Here is a 25322-nt window from a genome sequence, read left to right as displayed (position 1 = left end):
ACCTACTCAAATCAAATGCATTTATATAGCCCTTCGAACATCAGCTGATATCTCAAAGTGCTGTACAGAAACGCAGCCTAAAACCCTAAACAGCAAGCAATGCAGGTGTAGAAGCACGGTGGCTAGGAAAAACTCCCTAGAAAGGCCGAAACCTAGAGAGGAACCAGGCTATGTGGGGTGGCCAGTCCTCTTCTGGCTGTGCCGGGTGGAGATTATAACAGAACATGGCCAAGATGTTAAAATGTTCATAAATGATCAGCATGGTCGAATAATAATAAGGCAGAACAGTTGAAACTGGAGCAGCAGCACAGTCAGGTGGACTGGGGACAGCAAGGAGTCATCATGTCAGGTAGTCCTGGGGCACGGTCCTAGGGCTCAGGTCCTCCGAGAGAGATAGAAAGAGAGAATTAGAGAACGCACACTTAGATTCACACAGGACACCGAATAGGACAGGAGAAGTACTCCAGATATAACAAACAAACCTACTGACCTCAAACAAGGTTCAGAATGTCCACTCAGTGGCCCTACATGTTGCGCACCCTTTAGTTTGTCCATTTTCATCTCACACGATTTTACATTCATTTTGTAATCATGAGAATTTGAATAGCTCCTTGGTCATGTGACCTACTGACCTCCAACTACTTCGTAGCCTAGTGGTTAGAGCGTTGGACTAGTAACCGGAAGGTTGCAAGTTCAAACCCCCGAGCTGACAAGGTACAAATCTGTCGTTCTGCCCCTGAACAGGCAGTTAACCCACTGTTCCCAGGCTGTCATTGAAAATAAGAATATGTTCTTAACTGGTTAAATAAAGGTAAAATAAAAAAATATATTAAAAAAACTACTCCATGGACTGGCGGAGACGGGCGCCGCGAGGAGTCCAGCGCGATAAAGTGACCGATCCTGGAGAAGCGAGTTCTCTTTTCATTGTGAAGGGCGCCCTGGAATGGGTTCGCCCCGAGGGACCCTGGAAAGCTTTGTGGTTTCGGCGGCGTCTGGTGAGCTCTCGCTGGCCCTTGAAAATCCGGGAGAGAGGTTGTAAATCTCGCGCTGGGCCGTACCCATATCTGCAGCAGGTCTCCAAGGTGAACAGCCTCTAGCAGGTGGGGAGTTTGACTGGGGCGGTACACCTGTCAAACGGTAAGGCAGGTCTCAAGGTGAACAGCCTCTAGCAGGTGGGGAGTTTGACTGGGGGCGGTACACCTGTCAAACGGTAAGGCAGGTCTCAAGGTGAACAGCCTCTAGCAGGTGGGGAGTTTGACTGGGGCGGTACACCTGTCAAACGGTAAGGCAGGTCTCCAAGGTGAACAGCCTCTAGCAGGTGGGGAGTTTGACTGGGGTGGTACACCTGTCAAACGGTAAGGCAGGTCTCAAGGTGAACAGCCTCTAGCAGGTGGGGAGTTTGACTGGGGCGGTACACCTGTCAAGCGGTAAGGCAGGTCTCAAGGTGAACAGCCTCTAGCAGGTGGGGAGTTTGACTGGGGTGGTACACCTGTCAAACGGTAAGGCAGGTCTCAAGGTGAACAGCCTCTAGCAGGTGGGGAGTTTGACTGGGGTGGTACACCTGTCAAACGGTAACGCAGGTGTCCAAGGTGAACAGCCTCTAGCAGGTGGGGAGTTTGACTGGGGTGGTACACCTGTCAAACGGTAAGGCAGGTCTCAAGGTGAACAGCCTCTAGCAGGTGGGGAGTTTGACTGGGGTGGTACACCTGTCAAGCGGTAAGGCAGGTCTCAAGGGGAACAGCCTCTAGCAGGTGGGGAGTTTGACTGGGGCGGTACACCTGTCAAACGGTAAGGCAGGTCTCAAGGTGAACAGCCTCTAGCAGGTGGGGAGTTTGACTGGGGCGGTACACCTGTCAAGCGGTAAGGCAGGTCTCAAGGTGAACAGCCTCTAGCAGGTGGGGAGTTTGACTGGGGTGGTACACCTGTCAAGCGGTAAGGCAGGTCTCAAGGTGAACAGCCTCTAGCAGGTGGGGAGTTTGACTGGGGTGGTACACCTGTCAAACGGTAAGGCAGGTCTCAAGGTGAACAGCCTCTAGCAGGTGGGGAGTTTGACTGGGGCGGTACACCTGTCAAGCGGTAAGGCAGGTCTCCAAGGTGAACAGCCTCTAGCAGGTGGGGAGTTTGACTGGGGTGGTACACCTGTCAAACGGTAATGGTGTCCAAGGTGAACAGCCTCTGGCTGTAGATGTAGACAAGGGAAGTTGTCAAATCCTGTAACCGGGATAAGGATTGGCACTAAGGGCTGGGGTGCGAAGTGGGGCTCGAGCCGCGTCTGGGGAAGCAGTCACTCCGTCGTCCCTTTATATAATGTTTACATACCCTACATTACTCATCTCATATGTATATACTGTACTCTATACCATCTACTGCATCTTGTTTACATACCCTACATTACTCATCTCATATGTATATACTGTACTCTATACCATCTACTGCATCTTGTTTACATACCCTACATTACTCATCTCATATGTATATACTGTACTCTATATCATCTACTGCATCTTGTTTACATACCCTACATTACTCATCTCATATGTATATACTGTACTCTATACCATCTACTGCATCTTGTTTACATACCCTACATTACTCATCTCATATGTATATACTGTACTCTATATCATCTACTGCATCTTGTTTACATACCCTACATTACTCATCTCATATGTATATACTGTACTCTATACCATCTACTGCATCTTGTTTACATACCCTACATTACTCATCTCATATGTATATACTGTACTCTATACCATCTACTGCATCTTGTTTACATACCCTACATTACTCATCTCATATGTATATACTGTACTCTATATCATCTACTGCATCTTGCCTATGCTGTTCTATACCATCACTCATTCATATATGTTTATGTACATATTCTTATTCATTCCTTTACACTTGTGTGTATAAGGTAGTTGTTGTGAAATTGTTAGGTTAGATTACTTGTTAGATATTACTGCACTGTCGGAACTATAAGCACAAGCATTTAGCTACACTAGCATTAACATCTGCTAACCAGGTGTATGTGACAAATAAAAATGGCTTTGATTTGATTCTTGTCCTGTCCCCCTGCAGGTTGACCCGAAGGACTTCATGCTAACGGGGCTGAAGGATGCCACGGTGGGCCGTCTGCCAGGCAAGCTGAACGGACAGCAGTTTGTCATTCAGGACTGTGACAACTGTAAGATCTTCGTGTTGGACCACTCCGCCACCATCACCATCGACGACTGCACTAACTGCTGCATCGTTATGGGGCCAGTGAAGGGCAGTGTGTTCTTCAGGGACTGTAAGGACATCAAGTGTGTGGTGGCCTGCCAGCAGTTCAGGACCAGGGACTGTAAGAAGATGGAGGTGTTCCTGTGTTGCGCCACTCAGCCCATCATCGAGGCGTCCACGGGGATGAAGTTCGGCTGCTTCCAGTACTACTACCCCGAGCTGGCCTTCCACTTCAAGGACGCAGGCCTCAGCATCTTCAACAACAACTGGAGCAACGTCCATGACTTCACGCCCGTCTCAGGGGAGACCAACTGGAGCCTGCTGCCTGAGGACACTGTGGTGTTGGACCATGTTCCAGCCCCTGATCCGGAGTCAGAGTTTAAATCAGTCCGGATCTCAGCTGAGGCATCCCGCAGCATCGTACCCATGACCAAAGGAGGCAGACGCAAGGAGAGTGATGAGTCCTGTCTGTTTGTGTTCTTCTCTGGGGACTACACCACTGCTAACGCCCGGAAACTCATTGATGAGGTGAGGAGGAGGTAGAGGGGAGGAAGTCACTACAGGGTCGTTCCACCTCCAAAAAGAATCCCGTTGAATCCCACCATCTCAGATTTTTCTGGAATCGTTTCTGTTAGAAATAAGATTACTGTTCCTGCAATATTATTTAGGTGAAATATGTTCTCTGAGAAATTAAGATAATTGATTGCACCCAAATTAGCCATTTTTTTATTGATAAGATGAATCTAATATTTAATAAATATAGTACCGAACATCTGATTTGGACCAACATGTCTTCCCAACAATGAGTTAGACACGGGGTCAGACACGGGGTCAGACACGGGGTCCGACACAGGGTCATACACGGGGTCAGACACGGGGTTAGACAGGGTGTCAGACACAGGGTCAGACACGGGGTTACACAGGGTGTCAGACACAGGGTGTCAGACACGGGGTTAGACAGGGGTCAGACAAGGGGTCAGACGGGGTCAGACGGGGTCAGACGAGGGGTCAGACGAGGGGTCAGACGAGGGGTCAGAAACAGGGTCAGGCAAGGGGTCAAACACGGGGTCAGACAAGGGGTCAGACACGGGGTCAGACACGGGGTCAGACACAGGGTCAGACACGGGGTCAGACACGGGGTTAGACACGGGGTTAGACAGGGTGTCAGACACAGGGTCAGACACGGGGTTACACAGGGTGTCAGACACGGGGTGTTAGACAGGGGTTAGACAGGGGTTAGACAGGGTGTCAGACAGGGGGTTAGACAGGGGTTAGACACGGGTTAGACAGGGTGTCAGACAGGGGGTCAGACAGGGGGTCAGACAGGGTGTCAGACACGGGGTTAGACACGGGGTTAGACAGGGTGTCAGACAGGGGGTCAGACAGGGGGTTAGACAGGGGGTCAGACAGGGGGTCAGACATGGGGTCAGACACAGGGTCAGACACGGGGTTAGACAGGGTGTCAGACACAGGGTTAGACAGGGTGTCAGACACAGGGTTAGACAGGGGGTTAGACACGGGGTCAGACACAGGGTTAAACACAGACCCCCTACGCCCCGACACACGGACCCCCACGCCCGACACATGGACCCCCCACACCCCGACACATGGGACCCCCACGCCAGACACACGGATCCCCCGACACATGGACCCACCCCACGCCCGACACACGGACCCCCTCCGACACGTGGACCCACCCCACGCCCGACACATGGACCCACCCACGCCCGACACATGGACCCCGACACACGGACCCCCCGACACATGGACCCACCCCACGCCCCGACACATGGGACCCCCCCGCCAGACACACGGACCCCCTCCGACACGTGGACCCACCCCACGCCCGACACATGGACCCACCCACACCCGACACATGGACCCCCCACGCCCGACACACGGACCCCCCCACGCCCGACACACGGACCCCCTCACGCCCGACACACGGACCCCCACGCCCGACACACGGACCCCCTCCCCCACGCCTTGACACATGGACGACCCCCCACGCCCGACACATGGACTTCGCCCGACACATGGACCCCCACGCCCGACACATGGACCCCCACGCCCGAAACATGGACTTCACCCCACGCCCGACACATGGGACCCCCACGCCCGACACATGGACCCCCCACGCCCGACATATGGAGCCCCCACGCCCGACACGTGGACCCACCCCACGCCCGACACATGGACCCCCTCCCCCACGCCTTGACACATGGACCCCCACGCCCCGACACATGGACCCCCCACGCCCGACACATGGGACCCCCTCAGGCCCGACATGGACCCCCCACGCCCGACACATGGGACCCCCACGCCCGACACATGGGACCCCCCACGACAGACACATGGACCCCCCACACCCGACACATGGACACGCCCGACACATGGACCCCCCCACGCCCCAAAACATGGACCCCCCCACGCCCGACACATGGACCCCCACGCCAGACACATGGACCCCCCATGCCCGACACATGGACCCCCCAACACATGGACCCCCCAACACATGGACCCCCCAACACATGGAACCCCCCACGACAGACACATGGACCCCCCCACGACAGACACATGGACACCCCCACGCCCGACACATGGACCCTCCCCACGCCCGACACATGGAGCCCCCACGCCCGACACATGGAGCCCCCACGCCCGACACGTGGACCCACCCCACGCCCGACACATGGACCCTCCCCACGCCCGACACATGGAGCCCCCCACGCCCGACACATGGAGCCCCCACGCCCCGACACGTGGACCCACCCCACGACTGACACATGGACCCCCCCACGCCCGACACATGGACCCCCCACGCCCGACACATGGACCCCCAACACATGGACCCCCACGCCCGACACGTGGACCCACCCCACGCCCGACACATGAACCCCCTCCCCCACGCCTTGACACATGGACCCCCCACGCCCCGACACATGGACCCCCACGCCCGACACATGGGACCCCCCACGCCCGACACATGGACCCCCCACGCCCCAAAACATGGACCCCCACGCCCGACACATGGACACGCCCTACACATGGACCCCCCACGCCCCAAAACATGGACCCCCCACGCCCGACACATGGACCCCCCACGCCCGACACACATGGACCCCCCACGCCAGACACATGGACCCCCCCCACGCCCGACACATGGACACGCCCCGACACATGGACCCCCCCACGCCCGACACATGGACCCCCCAACACATGGACCCCCCACGCCCGACACATGGACCCCCCCACGCCAGACACATGGACCCCCCACGCCCTGACACATGGACCCCCCAACACATGGACCCCCACGCCCTGACACATGGACCCCCCAACACATGGACCCCCTCCACGCCCCAACACATGAACCCCCCTCCACGCCCCAACACATGGACCCCCCTCCACGCCCCAACACATGGACCCCCCCACGCCCCAAAACATGGACCCCCCACGCCAGACACTTGGACCCCCCACGCCCGACACATGGACACGCCCCGACACATGGACCCCCCACGCCCGACACATGGAACCCCCCAACACATGGGACCCCCACGACTGACACATGGACCCCCCCGCCCGACACATGGACCCCCAACACATGGACCCCCACGCCCGACACATGGACCCCCCACGCCAGACACATGGACCCCCCACGCCCTGACACATGGACCCCCCCCAACACATGGACCCCCCAACACATGGACCCCCCTCCACGCCCCAACACATGAACCCCCCTCCACGCCCCAACACATGGACCCCCCTCCACGCCCCAACACATGAACCCCCCTCCACGCCCCAACACATGAACCCCCCTCCACGCCCCAACACATGAACCCCCCTCCACGCCCCAACACATGGACTCCCCCTCCACGCCCCAACACATGAACCCCCTCCACGCCCCAACACATGGACCCCCCCCATCCACGCCCCAACACATGGACCCCCCATCCACGCCCCAACACATGAATCCACGCCCCAACACATGAACCCCCCTCCACGCCCCAACACATGGACCCCCATCCACGCCCCAACACATGGACCCCCCCATCCACGCCCCAACACATGAACCCCCCTCCACGCCCCAACACATGGACCCCCATCCACGCCCCAACACATGAACCCCCCATCCACGCCCCAACACATGGACCCCCCACGCCCTGACACATGGACCCACCCCAACACATGGACCCCCCTCCACGCCCCAACACATGAACCCCCGCCTCCACGCCCCAACACATGGACCCCCCACGCCCGACACATGGACCCCCACGCCAGACACATGGACCCCCCCACGCCCTGACACATGGACCCCCAACACATGGACCCCCTCCACGCCCCAACACATGAACCCCCCTCCACGCCCCAACACATGGACCCCCTCCACGCCCCAACACATGAACCCCCCCCTCCACGCCCCAACACATGAACCCCCCTCCACGCCCCAACACATGAACCCCCCTCCACGCCCCAACACATGAACCCCCCTCCACGCCCCAACACATGGACCCCCATCCACGCCCCAACACATGGACCCCCCATCCACGCCCCAACACATGGACCCCCCTCCACGCCCCAACACATGGACCCCCCCATCCACGCCCCAACACATGAACCCCCATCCACGCCCCAACACATGGACCCCCCCACGCCCCAACACATGAACCCCCGCCTCCACGCCCCAACACATGGACCCCCCCACGCCCCAACACATGAACCCCCGCCTCCACGCCCCAACACATGGACCCCCTCCACGCCCCAACACATGAACCCCCGCCTCCACGCCCCAACACATGGACCCCCCATCCACGCCCCAACACATTTTTCCAGAACGTTATCGACCGAATTAAGAAGGAATATCGCCGTAACTTGTAATGACATTAGAAGTTTGTCAAAATAATTATTATTTTGAGCTATGAGAATATGAATATGTTGCAAGTGAAAAGATCATTTGCCTTCATTAAACTCGCCAGATCATTTGCCTTCATTAAACTCGCCAGATCATTTTCCATCAATGGATGTCGATTTAACTCTTTTGACTACTATGATTAAGCAATAAGGCATGAGCGGTATGTTATATGGCCGGGTGGTGCCAGAATAACAACCCATGCCTCAACGTAACTAAGACTAAGGAGATCATTTTGGACTACAGGAGGACCGAGCACACCCCCATTCTAATTGACGGGGCTGTAGTGGAGCAGGTTGAGAGCTTCAAGTTCCTTGGTGTCCACATCACCAACAAACTAAAGTGGTCCAAACACAGTAGTGGCCCCAAGGCTCGGTCCCTCTCGGCCCCAAGGCTTCCCCCTCAGGAAACTAAAGATTTCGCATGGGTCCTAAGATCCTCAAAAGGTTCTACAGCTGCAACATCGAGAAGCCCAAACAGATATGTTTGACTAAAAACATAATAATTTCAACTCTTGCTTACATTTGCACACGTCACGTCTTATCTATTATTAAGCGTGGGAATCCTTGGGAACAGGAAATCAGCTCCAAGTGATTTTAATTGAAGAATTCTGTTCCCAAGGATTAATAGAGAGGTACAACGTGATCGTGTGCAAATGTAAGCAAGAGTTGAAATTATTATGTTTTTAGTCAAACATATCTGTTTGGGCTTCTTGCAGTCCATTTGCAGTCCACAAATTATTTGTAATTATGTTCCGGCCCCCAGGCCGCCCTCGGCCCCTCGACCCCAGGCCCCCTCGGCCTCAGGCCCCCCTCGGCCCTCGACCCCAGGCCCCCCTCGACCCCAGGCCCCCCTCGGCCCCTCGACCCCAGGCCCCCCTCGACCCCCTACCTACAACAGGTAAACAGGAGTCTCCATAATGACATGTTAAATAGTCCTACCTACAACAGGTAAACAGGAGTCTCCATAATGACATGTTAAATAGTCCCCCTACCTACAACAGGTAAACAGGAGTCTCCATAATGACATGTTAAATAGTCCCCCTACCTACAACAGGTAAACAGGTGTCTCCATAATGACACGTTAAATAGTCCCCCTACCTACAACAGGTAAACAGGAGTCTCCATAATGACATGTTAAATAGTCCTACCTACAACAGGTAAACAGGAGTCTCCATAATGACATGTTAAATAGTCCTACCTACAACAGGTAAACAGGAGTCTCCATAATGACATGTTAAATAGTCCCCCTACCTACAACAGGTAAACAGGTGTCTCCATAATGACATGTTAAATAGTCCCCCTACCTACAACAGGTAAACAGGAGTCTCCATAATGACATGTTAAATAGTCCCCTACCTACAACAGGTAAACAGGAGTCTCCATAATGACATGTTAAATAGCCCCCCTACCTACAACAGGTAAACAGGAGTCTCCATAATGACATGTTAAATAGTCCCCCTACCTACAACAGGTAAACAGGAGTCTCCATAATGACATGTTAAATAGTCCCCTACCTACAACAGGTAAACAGGAGTCTCCATAATGACATGTTAAATAGTCCCCTACCTACAACAGGTAAACAGGGTCTCCATAATGACATGTTAAATAGCCCCCCTACCTACAACAGGTAAACAGGAGTCTCCATAATGACATGTTAAATAGTCCTACCTACAACAGGTAAACAGGTGTCTCCATAATGACATGTTAAATAGTCCCCCTACCTACAACAGGTAAACAGGTGTCTCCATAATGACATGTTAAATAGTCCCCCTACCTACAACAGGTAAACAGGTGTCTCCATAATGACATGTTAAATAGTCCCCCTACCTACAACAGGTAAACAGGAGTCTCCATAATGACATGTTAAATAGTCCCCCTACCTACAACAGGTAAACAGGTGTCTCCATAATGACATGTTAAATAGTCCCCCTACCTACAACAGGTAAACAGGAGTCTCCATAATGACATGTTAAATAGTCCTACCTACAACAGGTAAACAGGTGTCTCCATAATGACATGTTAAATAGTCCCCCTACCTACAACAGGTAAACAGGAGTCTCCATAATGACATGTTAAATAGTCCCCCTACCTACAACAGGTAAACAGGAGTCTCCATAATGACATGTTAAATAGTCCCCCTACCTACAACAGGTAAACAGGAGTCTCCATAATGACATGTTAAATAGTCCTACCTACAACAGGTAAACAGGTGTCTCCATAATGACATGTTAAATAGTCCCCCTACCTACAACAGGTAAACAGGAGTCTCCATAATGACATGTTAAATAGTCCCCCTACCTACAACAGGTAAACAGGAGTCTCCATAATGACATGTTAAATAGTCCCCCTACCTACAACAGGTAAACAGGAGTCTCCATAATGACATGTTAAATAGTCCCCCTACCTACAACAGGTAAACAGGAGTCTCCATAATGACATGTTAAATAGCCCCCCTACCTACAACAGGTAAACAGGTGTCTCCATAATGACATGTTAAATAGTCCCCCTACCTACAACAGGTAAACAGGAGTCTCCATAATGACATGTTAAATAGTCCTACCTACAACAGGTAAACAGGTGTCTCCATAATGACATGTTAAATAGTCCCCCTACCTACAACAGGTAAACAGGTGTCTCCATAATGACATGTTAAATAGTCCCCCTACCTACAACAGGTAAACAGGAGTCTCCATAATGACATGTTAAATAGTCCCCCTACCTACAACAGGTAAACAGGAGTCTCCATAATGACATGTTAAATAGTCCCCCTACCTACAACAGGTAAACAGGAGTCTCCATAATGACATGTTAAATAGTCCCCCTACCTACAACAGGTAAACAGGAGTCTCCATAATGACATGTTAAATAGTCCCCCTACCTACAACAGGTAAACAGGAGTCTCCATAATGACATGTTAAATAGCCCCCCTACCTACAACAGGTAAACAGGAGTCTCCATAATGACATGTTAAATAGCCCCCCTACCTACAACAGGTAAACAGGAGTCTCCATAATGACATGTTAAATAGTCCCCCTACCTACAACAGGTAAACAGGAGTCTCCATAATGACATGTTAAATAGTCCCCCTACCTACAACAGGTAAACAGGAGTCTCCATAATGACATGTTAAATAGTCCCCCTACCTACAACAGGTAAACAGGAGTCTCCATAATGACATGTTAAATAGTCCTACCTACAACAGGTAAACAGGAGTCTCCATAATGATATGTTAAATAGTCCTACCTACAACAGGTAAACAGGAGTCTCCATAATGACATGTTAAATAGTCCTACCTACAACAGGTAAACAGGAGTCTCCATAATGACATGTTAAATAGTCCTACCTACAACAGGTAAACAGGAGTCTCCATAATGACATGTTAAATAGTCCTACCTACAACAGGTAAACAGGAGTCTCCATAATGACATGTTAAATAGTCCCCCTACCTACAACAGGTAAACAGGAGTCTCCATAATGACATGTTAAATAGTCCTACCTACAACAGGTAAACAGGAGTCTCCATAATGACATGTTAAATAGTCCCCCTACCTACAACAGGTAAACAGGAGTCTCCATAATGACATGTTAAATAGTCCTACCTACAACAGGTAAACAGGAGTCTCCATAATGACATGTTAAATAGTCCCCCTACCTACAACAGGTAAACAGGAGTCTCCATAATGACATGTTAAATAGTCCTACCTACAACAGGTAAACAGGAGTCTCCATAATGACATGTTAAATAGTCCTACCTACAACAGGTAAACAGGAGTCTCCATAATGATATGTTAAATAGTCCCCCTACCTACAACAGGTAAACAGGAGTCTCCATAATGACATGTTAAATAGTCCTACCTACAACAGGTAAACAGGAGTCTCCATAATGATATGTTAAATAGTCCTACCTACAACAGGTAAACAGGAGTCTCCATAATGACATGTTAAATAGTCCTACCTACAACAGGTAAACAGGAGTCTCCATAATGACATGTTAAATAGTCCTACCTACAACAGGTAAACAGGAGTCTCCATAATGACATGTTAAATAGTCCCCCTACCTACAACAGGTAAACAGGAGTCTCCATAATGACATGTTAAATAGTCCCCCTACCTACAACAGGTAAACAGGAGTCTCCATAATGACATGTTAAATAGTCCTACCTACAACAGGTAAACAGGAGTCTCCATAATGACATGTTAAATAGTCCCCCTACCTACAACAGGTAAACAGGAGTCTCCATAATGACATGTTAAATAGTCCCCCTACCTACAACAGGTAAACAGGAGTCTCCATAATGACATGTTAAATAGTCCCCCTACCTACAACAGGTAAACAGGTGTCTCCATAATGACATGTTAAATAGTCCCCCTACCTACAACAGGTAAACAGGAGTCTCCATAATGACATGTTAAATAGTCCCCCTACCTACAACAGGTAAACAGGAGTCTCCATAATGACATGTTAAATAGTCCCCCTACCTACAACAGGTAAACAGGTGTCTCCATAATGACATGTTAAATAGTCCCCCTACCTACAACAGGTAAACAGGAGTCTCCATAATGACATGTTAAATAGCCCCCTACCTACAACAGGTAAACAGGAGTCTCCATAATGACATGTTAAATAGTCCCCCTACCTACAACAGGTAAACAGGTGTCTCCATAATGACATGTTAAATAGTCCCCCTACCTACAACAGGTAAACAGGAGTCTCCATAATGACATGTTAAATAGTCCCCTACCTACAACAGGTAAACAGGAGTCTCCATAATGACATGTTAAATAGTCCCCCTACCTACAACAGGTAAACAGGTGTCTCCATAATGACATGTTAAATAGTCCCCCTACCTACAACAGGTAAACAGGAGTCTCCATAATGACATGTTAAATAGTCCCCCTACCTACAACAGGTAAACAGGAGTCTCCATAATGACATGTTAAATAGTCCCCCTACCTACAACAGGTAAACAGGAGTCTCCATAATGACATGTTAAATAGTCCCCCTACCTACAACAGGTAAACAGGAGTCTCCATAATGACATGTTAAATAGTCCTACCTACAACAGGTAAACAGGAGTCTCCATAATGACATGTTAAATAGTCCCCCTACCTACAACAGGTAAACAGGAGTCTCCATAATGACATGTTAAATAGTCCTACCTACAACAGGTAAACAGGAGTCTCCATAATGACATGTTAAATAGTCCCCCTACCTACAACAGGTAAACAGGAGTCTCCATAATGACATGTTAAATAGTCCCCCTACCTACAACAGGTAAACAGGTGTCTCCATAATGACATGTTAAATAGTCCCCCTACCTACAACAGGTAAACAGGAGTCTCCATAATGACATGTTAAATAGTCCCCCTACCTACAACAGGTAAACAGGAGTCTCCATAATGACATGTTAAATAGCCCCCCTACCTACAACAGGTAAACAGGAGTCTCCATAATGACATGTTAAATAGTCCTACCTACAACAGGTAAACAGGAGTCTCCATAATGACATGTTAAATAGTCCCCCTACCTACAACAGGTAAACAGGTGTCTCCATAATGACATGTTAAATAGTCCCCCTACCTACAACAGGTAAACAGGAGTCTCCATAATGACATGTTAAATAGTCCCCCTACCTACAACAGGTAAACAGGAGTCTCCATAATGACATGTTAAATAGTCCCCCTACCTACAACAGGTAAACAGGAGTCTCCATAATGACATGTTAAATAGTCCCCCTACCTAAAACAGGTAAACAGGAGTCTCCATAATGACATGTTAAATAGTCCCCCTACCTACAACAGGTAAACAGGAGTCTCCATAATGACATGTTAAATAGTCCCCCTACCTACAACAGGTAAACAGGTGTCTCCATAATGACATGTTAAATAGTCCCCCTACCTACAACAGGTAAACAGGAGTCTCCATAATGACATGTTAAATAGTCCCCCTACCTACAACAGGTAAACAGGAGTCTCCATAATGACATGTTAAATAGTCCTACCTACAACAGGTAAACAGGAGTCTCCATAATGACATGTTAAATAGTCCCCCTACCTACAACAGGTAAACAGGAGTCTCCATAATGACATGTTAAATAGTCCCCCTACCTACAACAGGTAAACAGGAGTCTCCATAATGACATGTTAAATAGTCCTACCTACAACAGGTAAACAGGAGTCTCCATAATGATATGTTAAATAGTCCTACCTACAACAGGTAAACAGGAGTCTCCATAATGACATGTTAAATAGTCCCCCTACCTTTTATTTATTTTTTATTTTTGTACCTTTATTTAACTCGGCAAGTCAGTTAAGAACAAATTCTTATTTTCAATGACGGCCTAGGAACAGTGGGTTACACGACAGATTTGTACCTTGTCAGGTCGGGGATTCGAACTTGCAACCTTTCGGTTACTAGTCCAACACTCTAACCACTAGGCTACCTGCTGGTTACTAGTACAACACTCTAACCACTAGGCTACCTGCTGGTTACTAGTCCAACACGCTAACCACTAGGCTACCTGCTGGTTACTGGTCCAACACTCTAACCACTAGGCTACCTGCTGGTTACTGGCCCAACACTCTAACCACTAGGCTACCTGCTGGTTACTGGCCCAACACTCTAACCACTAGGCTACCTGCTGGTTACTGGCCCAACACTCTAACCACTAGGCTACCTGCTGGTTACTGGCCCAACACTCTAACCACTAGGCTACCTGCTGGTTACTAGTCCAACACTCTAACCACTAGGCTACCTGCTGGTTACTAGTCCAACACTCTAACCACTAGGCTACCTGCTGGTTACTAGTCCAACGCGCTAACCACTAGGCTACCTGCTGGTTACTAGTCCAACACTCTAACCACTAGGCTACCTGCTGGTTACTGGCCCAACACTCTAACCACTAGGCTACCTGCTGGTTACTGGCCCAACACTCTAACCACTAGGCTACCTGCTGGTTACTGGCCCAACACTCTAACCACTAGGCTACCTGCTGGTTACTGGCCCAACACTCTAACCACTAGGCTACCTGCTGGTTACTGGCCCAACACTCTAACCACTAGGCTACCTGCTGGTTACTAGTCCAACACTCTAACCACTAGGCTACCTGCTGGTTACTGGCCCAACACTCTAACCACTAGGCTACCTGCTGGTTACTGGCCCAACACTCTAACCACTAGGCTACCTGCTGGTTACTAGTCCAACACTCTAACCACTAGGCTACCTGCTGGTTACTGGCCCAACACTCTAACCACTAGGCTACCTGCTGGTTACTGGCCCAACACTCTAACCACTAGGCTACCTGCTGGTTACTAGTCCAACACTCTAACCACTAGGCTACCTGCTGGTTACTAGTCCAACACTCTAACCACTAGGCTACCTGCTGGTTACTAGTCCAACACTCTAACCACTAGGCTACCTGCTGGTTACTAGACCAACACTCTAACCACTAGGCTACCTGCTGGTTACTAGTCCAACACTCTAACCACTAGGCTACCTGCTGGTTACTAGTCCAATACTCTAACCACTAGGCTACCTGCTGGTTACTAGTCCAACACTCTAACCACTAGGCTACCTGCTGGTTACTAGTCCTATACTCTAACCACTAGGCTACCTGCTGGTTACTAGTCCAACACTCTAACCACTAGGCTACCTGCTGGTTACTAGTCCAATACTCTAACCACTAGGCTACCTGCTAGTTACTAGTCCAACACTCTAACCACTAGGCTACCTGCTGGTTACTAGTCCAACACTCTAACCACTAGGCTACCTGCTGGTTACTAGTCCTATACTCTAACCACTAGGCTACCTGCTGGTTACTAGTCCAACACTCTAACCACTAGGCTACCTGCTGGTTACTAGTCCAATACTCTAACCACTAGGCTACCTGCTGGTTACTAGTCCAACACTCTAACCACTAGGCTAGGCTACCTGCTGGTTACTGGCCCAACACTCTAACCACTAGGCTACCTGCTGGTTACTGGCCCAATACTCTAACCACTAGGCTACCTGCTGCCGATTGAACTGATTGTAATGACCCAGGATTCCATGGGGTTTGTAATGACCCAGGATTCCATGGGGTTTGTAATGACCCAGGATTCCATGGGGTTTGTAATGACCCAGGATTCCATGGGGTTTGTAATGACCCAGGATTCCATGGAGTTTGTAATGACCCAGGATTCCATGGGGTTTGTAATGACCCAGGATTCCATGGGGTTTGTAATGACCCAGGATTCCATGGGGTTTGTAATGACCCAGGATTCCATGGGGTTTGTAATGACCCAGGATTCCATGGGGTTTGTAATGACCCAGGATTCCATGGGGTTTGTGAAATGACTCACTTTGTCTGAAAAGATTCCACTTATGTTTTCTTCACTTCCTTAAAATGCACTACTGTCTCTTTAACAACAAAATATACTATATATACAGTACTGTCTCTTTAACAACAACATATACTATATATACACTACTGTCTCTTTAACAACAACATATACTATATATACACTACTGTCTCTTTAACAACAACATATACTATATATACACTACTGTCTCTTTAACAACAACATATACTATATATACACTACTGTCTCTTTAACAACAACATATACTATATATACACTACTGTCTCTTTAACAACAACATATACTATATATACACTACTGTCTCTTTAACAACAACATATACTATATATACACTACTGTCTCTTTAACAACAACATATACTATATATACACTACTGTCTCTTTAACAACAACATATACTATATATACACTACTGTCTCTTTAACAACAACATATACTATATATACACTACTGTCTCTTTAACAACAACATATACTATATATACACTACTGTCTCTTTAACAACAACATATACTATATATACACTACTGTCTCTTTAACAACAACATATACTATATATACACTACTGTCTCTTTAACAACAACATATACTATATATACACTACTGTCTCTTTAACAACAACATATACTATATATACACTACTGTCTCTTTAACAACAACATATACTATATATACACTACTGTCTCTTTAACAACAACATATACTATATATACACTACTGTCTCTTTAACAACAACATATACTATATATACACTACTGTCTCTTTAACAACAACATATACTATATATACACTACTGTCTCTTTAACAACAACATATACTATATATACACTACTGTCTCTTTAACAACAACATATACTATATATACACTACTGTCTCTTTAACAACAACATATACTATATATACACTACTGTCTCTTTAACAACAACATATACTATATATACACTACTGTCTCTTTAACAACAACATATACTATATATACACTACTGTCTCTTTAACAACAACATATACTATATATATACAATACTGTCTCTTTTAACTACAAGATACACTATATATACAGCAGTATGCCATACTGTCCCTTTAACTACAAGATACTTATTTAGAAAAAAGACGGCCAAAATAAATGCTTAGTGGGAATAAAGTACAGTGGCCGTCGGTAAATGCTTAGTGGGAATGCCCTCGTAAACATGGACTACTGTCTCTTTCAAAACAAGATAGGTTACTGTCCTGTGAGGTCGTGGTGGATTCCTGCTGCTGCCCTGCTTTAGTGTGCTGCAGGGGCAAATCCATTTCAGTCTGGTCGCTTCAGAAAGTCGGCTAAACTGAAATTCCAAATTGAGTTCCTTCCTGGACTGACAGAATATAGTCAACCCTAGTGTGCAGTCAACAATAACACCAACTTCCTGTACAGATGTCGGTTAGTTAATGATGGAAAGGGTTTAACGGTGTCATTGCTTCCTGTCTGTATTAACTCCAGGCCTCTGGGAAAGGGTTTAACGGTGTCATTGCTTCCTGTCTGTATTAACTCCAGGCCTCTGGGAAAGGGTTTAACGGTGTCATTGCTTCCTGTCTGTATTAACTCCAGGCCTCTGGGAAAGGGTTTAACGTTGTCATTGCTTCCTGTCTGTATTAACTCCAGGCCTCTGGGAAAGGGTTTAACGGTGTCATTGCTTCCTGTCTGTATTAACTCCAGGCCTCTGGGAAAGGGTTTAACGTTGTCATTGCTTCCTGTCTGTATTAACTCCAGGCCTCTGGGAAAGGGTTTAACGTTGTCATTGCTTCCTGTCTGTATTAACTCCAGGCCTCTGGGAAAGGGTTTAACGGTGTCATTGCTTCCTGTCTGTATTAACTCCAGGCCTCTGGGAAAGGGTTTAACGGTGTCATTGCTTCCTGTCTGTATTAACTCCAGGCCTCTGGGAAAGGGTTTAACGTTGTCATTGCTTCCTGTCTGTATTAACTCCAGGCCTCTGGGAAAGGGTTTAACGGTGTCATTGCTTCCTGTCTGTATTAACTCCAGGCCTCTGGGAAAGGGTTTAACGGTGTCATTGCTTCCTGTCTGTATTAACTCCAGGCCTCTGGGAAAGGGTTTAACGTTGTCATTGCTTCCTGTCTGTATTAACTCCAGGCCTCTGGGAAAGGGTTTAACGGTGTCATTGCTTCCTGTCTGTATTAACTCCAGGCCTCTGGGAAAGGGTTTGTGCTGATCCAGACTAAGGAAGTGTCCATGCGCCCAGAGGATGTCAGCAGAGTGTTCCAGAACAATGCAGAGGGACTCCTGGAGTGGATCACCAACGGTAAGCAACACAAGACTGTGTCCCAAATGTCACTCTATTCCCTATATGGACCAGTGCCCAAAAGTAGTGCTCTATATTGGGAATAGGGTGCCATTTGGGTTGCATTCAATCTTGTCAAAAGTAGGGTACTATATAGGGATAACATGTGAAATGCTTGATAATGTATGTAGTATCAACAGAGGTACATTTTCTGGGTGATTTAAATATTGACTGGCTTTCATCAAGCTGCCCACTCAAGAAAAAGCTTCAAACAGTAACCAGTGTCTGCAACCTGGTTGAGGTTATCAGTCAACCTACCAGGGTAGTTACAAACAGCACAGGAATGACATCATCAACATGTATTGATCACATCTTTACTGATGCTGCAGAAATGTGCTTTAAAACAGTATCCAGATCCATCAGATGTAGTGATCACAATATAGTAGCCATATCTAGGAAAACCACAGTTCCCAAAGGCTGGGCCTAATATAGTGAATAAGAGGTCAGGCTGGGCCTAATATAGTGTATAAGAGGTCAGGCTGGGCCTAATATAGTGTATAAGAGGTCAGGTTGGGCCTAATATAGTGTATAAGAGGTCAGGCTGGGCCTAATATAGTATATAAGAGGACAGGCTGGGCCTAATATAGTGTATAAGAGGTCAGGCTGGGCCTAATATAGTGTATAAGAGGTCAGGTTGGGCCTAATATAGTGTATAAGAGGTCAGGTTGGGCCTAATATAGTATATAAGAGGTCAGGTTGGGCCTAATATAGTGTATAAGAGGTCAGGCTGGGCCTAATATAGTGTATAAGAGGTCAGGCTGGGCCTAATATAGTGTTTAAGAGGACAGGCTGGGCCTAATATAGTGTTTAAGAGGACAGGCTGGGCCTAATATAGTGTTTAAGAGGACAGGCTGGGCCTAATATAGTGTATAAGAGGACAGGCAGGGCCTAATATAGTGTATAAGAGGACAGGCTGGGCCTAATATAGTGTTTAAGAGGACAGGCTGGGCCTAATATAGTGTTTAAGAGGACAGGCTGGGCCTAATATAGTGTTTAAGAGGACAGGCTGGGCCTAATATAGTGTTTAAGAGGACAGGCTGGGCCTAATATAGTGTTTAAGAGGTCAGGCTGGGCCTAATATAGTGTATAAGAGGACAGGCTGGGCCTAATATAGTGTATAAGAGGTCAGGCTGGGCCTAATATAGTGTATAAGAGGACAGGCTGGGTCTAATATAGTGTATAAGAGGTCAGGCTGGGCCTAATATAGTGTATAAGAGGTCAGGCTGGGCCTAATATAGTGTATAAGAGGTCAGGCTGGGCCTAATATAGTGTATAAGAGGTCAGGCTGGGCCTAATATAGTGTATAAGAGGTCAGGCTGGGCCTAATATAGTGTATAAGAGGTCAGGCTGGGCCTAATATAGTGTATAAGAGGTCAGGCTGGGCCTAATATAGTGTATAAGAGGTCAGGCTGGGCCTAATATAGTGTATAAGAGGTCAGGCTGGGCCTAATATAGTGTATAAGAGGTCATACAATAAGTTTTGTAGTGATTCTTAAGTTGTTTATGTAAAGAATATTTGCTGGTCTGTGGTGTGTAATGAGGAACAACCAGATGCTGCTGGTCTGTGGTGTGTAATGAGGAGCAACCAGACGCTGCTGGTCTGTGGTGTGTAATGAGGAGCAACCAGACGCTGCTGGTCTGTGGTGTGTAATGAGGAACAACCAGACGCTGCTGGTCTGTGGTGTGTAATGAGGAGCAACCAGACGCTGCTGGTCTGTGGTGTGTAATGAGGAACAACCAGGCTGCTGGTCTGTTGTGTGTAATGAGGAGCAACCAGACGCTGCTGGTCTGTGGTGTGTAATGAGGAGCAACCAGACGCTGCTGGTCTGTGGTGTGTAATGAGGAGCAACCAGACGCTGCTGGTCTGTGGTGTGTAAAGAGGAGCAACCAGACAGCTGCTGGTCTGTGGTGTGTAATGAGGTAGCAACCAGACGCTGCTTGTCTGTGGTGTGTAATGAGGAGCAACCAGATAAGAGGTCGCTGCTGGTCTGTGGTGGTAATGAGGTATAAGAGGTCGCTGCTGGTCTGTGGTGTGTAATGAGGAGCAACCAGGTCGCTGCTGGTCTGTGGTGTGTAATGAGGAGCAACCAGACGCTGCTGGTCTGTGGTGTGTAATGAAGAGCAACCAGACGCTGCTGGTCTGTGTATAAGAGGTCAGTGGGCCTAATATAGGAGCAACCAGACGCTGCTGGTCTGTGGTGTGTAATGAGGAGCAACCAGACGCTCCTGGTCTGTGGTGTGTAATGAGGGCTGCAACCAGATAAGCTGCTGGTCTGTGGTATAGTGTAATGAGGATACAAATTTTGAGTGCTGCTGGTCTGTGGTGTGTAATGAGGAGGAACAACCAGACGCTGCTGGTCTGTGGTTTGTAATGAGGAGCAACCAGACGCTGCTGGTCTGTGGTTTGTAATGAGGAGCAACCAGACGCTGCTGGTCTGTGGTGTGTAATGAGGAGCAACCAGACGCTGCTGGTCTGTGGTGTGTAATGAGGAGCAACCAGACGCTGCTGGTCTGTGGTGTGTAATGAGGAGCAACCAGATGCTGCTGGTCTGTGGTGTGTAATGAGGAGCAAATAGACGCTGCTGGTCTGTGGTGTGTAATGAGGAGCAACCAGATGCTGCTGGTCTGTGGTGTGTAATGAGGAGCAACCAGACGCTGCTGGTCTGTGGTGTGTAATGAGGAGCAACCAGACGCTGCTGGTCTGTGGTGTGTAATGAGGAGCAACCAGACGCTGCTGGTCTGTGGTGTATAATGAGAGCAACCAGACGCTGCTGGTCTGTGGTGTGTAATGAGGAGCAACCAGACGCTGCTGGTCTGTGGTGTGTAATGAGGAGCAAATAGACGCTGCTGGTCTGTGGTGTGTAATGAGGAGCAACCAGACGCTACTGGTCTGTGGTGTGTAATGAGGAGCAACCAGACGCTGCTGGTCTGTGGTTTGTAATGAGGAGCAACCAGACGCTGCTGGTCTGTGGTGTGTAATGAGGAGCAACCAGACGCTGCTGGTCTGTGGTGTGTAATGAGGAGCAACCAGACGCTGCTGGTCTGTGGTGTGTAATGAGGAGCAACCAGATGCTGCTGGTCTGTGGTGTGTAATGAGGAGCAAATAGACGCTGCTGGTCTGTGGTGTGTAATGAGGAGCAACCAGATGCTGCTGGTCTGTGGTGTGTAATGAGGAGCAACCAGACGCTGCTGGTCTGTGGTGTGTAATGAGGAGCAAATAGACGCTGCTGGTCTGTGGTTTGTAATGAGGAGCAACCAGACGCTGCTGGTCTGTGGTGTGTAATGAGGACCAACCAGACGCTGCTGGTCTGTGGTGTGTAATGAGGAGCAACCAGACGCTGCTGGTCTGTGGTGTGTAATGAGGAACAACCAGACGCTGCTGATCTGTGGTGTGTAATGAGGAGCAACCAGACGCTGCTGGTCTGTGGTGTGTAATGAGGAGCAACCAGACGCTGCTGGTCTGTGGTGTGTAATGAGGAGCAACCAGACACTGCTGGTCTGTGGTGTGTAATGAGGAGCAACCAGACGCTGCTGGTCTGTGGTGTGTAATGAGGAGCAACCAGACGCTGCTGGTCTGTGGTGTGTAATGAGGAGCAACCAGATGCTGCTGGTCTGTGGTGTGTAATGAGGAGCAACCAGACGCTGCTGGTCTGTGGTGTGTAATGAGGAGCAACCAGACGCTGCTGGTCTGTGGTGTGTAATGAGGAGCAACCAGACGCTGCTGGTCTGTGGTGTGTAATGAGGAGCAACCAGACGCTGCTGGTCTGTGGTGTGTAATGAGGAGCAACCAGACGCTGCTGGTCTGTGGTGTGTAATGAGGAGCAACCAGACGCTGCTGGTCTGTGGTGTGTAATGAGGAACAACCAGACGCTGCACTTGACACATTTATGAAATTGCTTATTCCAGTTACTAATAAACATGCACCCATTAAGAAACGACCAAAAACTGTTGAATCCCAGTTGTAACGGGGTTCTTCCTGGGAAGGAGAGGCGGACCAAAATGCAGCGTGGTTGTTATTCATGGTTCTTTAATAAAGAAACTATACATGAATAAACTACAAAAACAGTCCTGTGTGGTACAAATACTGACACAGGAGACAATCACCCACAAACGCCAACACCAAACAGGCTACCTAAATATGGTTCCCAATCAGAGACAATGACTAACACCTGCCTCTGATTGAGTGTCCTTCTGTAGCACAGTTGGTAGAGCATGGCGCTTGTAACGCCAGGGTAGTGGGTTCGATTCCCGGGACCACCCATACGTAGAATGTATGCACACATGACTGTAAGTTGCTTTGGATAAAAGCGTCTGCTAAATGGCATATATTATTTATTATTATTATTATATTATTATATTATTGAGAACCATATCAGGCCAAACACAGAAACAGACAAACTATAGACACACAACATAGAATGCCCACTCAGCTCACACCCTGACCAAACAAAACATAGAAACATACAAACTAGACACACAACATAGAATGCCCACTCAGCTCACACCCTGACCAAACAAAACATAGAAACATAGAATGCCCACTAGACACACCCTGACCAAACAAAACATAGAAACATAGAATGCCCACTCAGCTCACACCCTGACCAAACAAAACATAGAAACATACAAACTAGACACACAACATAGAATGCCCACTCAGCTCACACCCTGACCAAACAAAACATAGAAACATACAAAGCAAACTATGGTCAGGGTGTGACACCAGTGGATTGATGAGGGATTAAAAAATGGTGTGGTTGAGAGGGATGAGGCTAAAGGAATGGCAAATAAGTCTGGCTGCACAACTGATTGGCAAACATACCGCAAACTGAGAATTAATGTGACTAAACTGAATGAAAAGAAGAAGAAACTACACTATGAGACAAAGATAAATTACAAAGAATGATAGTAAAAGTCTGTGGAGCACCTTTAATTAAATTTAGGGAAAAAAGGCAAACTCAGATGGCTCATTCATTATAAAACCGACGGATATTGCCAACTATTTGAATTATTTTTTTCATTGGCAAGATTAGCAAATGTAGGCATGACATGCAAGCAACAAATGCTGACATTACACATCCAAGTATGTCTGACCAAATTATGAAAGTCATTTCGCTACCCAAGAATAGTGAAGCCCCTTTTTACTGGCACAAATAGACGACCAATCAGCCTGTTTCCAACCCTTGGTAAAGTTTTGGGAAAAAATGTGTTTGACCAGATACAATACTATTTCACAGTAAACAAATTGACAACAGATTTTCAGCATGCTTACAGAGAAGGATATTCAACAAGCACAGCACTTACACTAATGACTGATGATTGGCTGAGAGAAATTGATGATAAAAAGATTGGGGCGACTGTTTTGTTAGACTTCAGTGTGGCTATTGACATTATTGATCAGTCTGCTGCTGGAGAACATATGTGTTATGTCTTTACACCCCCTGCTATAATGAGGGTAAAGAGTTACCTGTCTAACAGAACACAGTGGGTGTTATGTCTTTACACCCCCTGCTATATTGAGGGTAAAGAGTTACCTGTCTAACAGAACACAGCGGGTGTTATGTCTTTACACCCCCTGCTATATTGAGGGTAAAGAGTTACCTGTCTAACAGAACACAGTGGGTGTTATGTCTTTACACCCCCTGCTATATTGAGGGTAAAGAGTTACCTGTCTAACAGAACACAGTGGGTGTTATGTCTTTACACCCCCTGCTATATTGAGGGTAAAGAGTTACCTGTCTAACAGAACACAGTGGGTGTTATGTCTTTACACCCCCTGCTATATTGAGGGTAAAGAGTTACCTGTCTAACAGAACACAGCGGGTGTTATGTCTTTACACCCCCTGCTATATTGAGGGTAAAGAGTTACCTGTCTAACAGAACACAGCGGGTGTTATGGCTTTACACCCCCCTGCTATATTGAGGGTAAAGAGTTACCTGTCTAACAGAACACAGCGGGTGTTCTTTAGTGGAAGCCTCTCCAACATGGGGCGGCAGGTATCCTAGTGGTTAGAGCGTTGGACTGGTAACCAAAAGGTTGTAAGATCAAATAAAAATCTGTCATTCTGCCCCTGAACAAGGCAGTTAACCCACTGTTCCCAGGCCGTCATTGAAAATAAGAATTTGTTCTGAACTGACTTGCCCAGTTAAATAAAGGTAAAATAAAATTAAAATAAAAACATAATCCAGGTAGAATCAGAAATTCCCCAGGGCAGCTGTCTAGGCCCCTTACTTTTTTCAATCTTTAATAAAGGAAGAGTAGCTGCTGCCTTGGCAGGAACTAATGGGGTTCCATAATAAATACTTTTATTATTTTATTAACTTTTATCATCTGGGTTAATAATTCAATAATAAGGAAGGTGTGACATCATCTGGGTTAATAATTTAATAATTAGGAAGGTGTGACATCGTCTGGGTTAATAATTCAATAATTAGGAAGGTGTGACATCATCTGGGTTAATAATTTAATAATTAGGAAGGTGTGACATCGTCTGGGT

General features: G+C 47.8%; 1 protein-coding gene across 5 annotated transcripts in view; it reads left to right on the top strand.

The window, feature by feature from the left end:
- The window catches only part of LOC118396078 (protein XRP2-like), a 28083-nt gene that overhangs the window by 948 nt on the left and 1813 nt on the right, over nucleotides 1-25322 (top strand). For all 5 annotated transcript variants that reach the window (XM_052467713.1, XM_052467724.1, XM_052467702.1 and 2 more), the window contains exons 2-3: nucleotides 3085-3753; nucleotides 18672-18786. In XM_052467713.1, coding sequence (XP_052323673.1) covers nucleotides 3085-3753; nucleotides 18672-18786 — 784 coding nt within the window. The remainder of the gene's footprint in view (nucleotides 1-3084; nucleotides 3754-18671; nucleotides 18787-25322) is intronic.

This window comes from Oncorhynchus keta, chromosome 1 (genome assembly GCF_023373465.1).
Source record: "Oncorhynchus keta strain PuntledgeMale-10-30-2019 chromosome 1, Oket_V2, whole genome shotgun sequence".
In the NCBI taxonomy this organism is placed as follows: Eukaryota; Metazoa; Chordata; class Actinopteri; order Salmoniformes; family Salmonidae; genus Oncorhynchus; species Oncorhynchus keta.
Note: the sequence above shows the minus strand (reverse complement) of the source record. Positions and strands in the feature narration are given on the sequence as shown.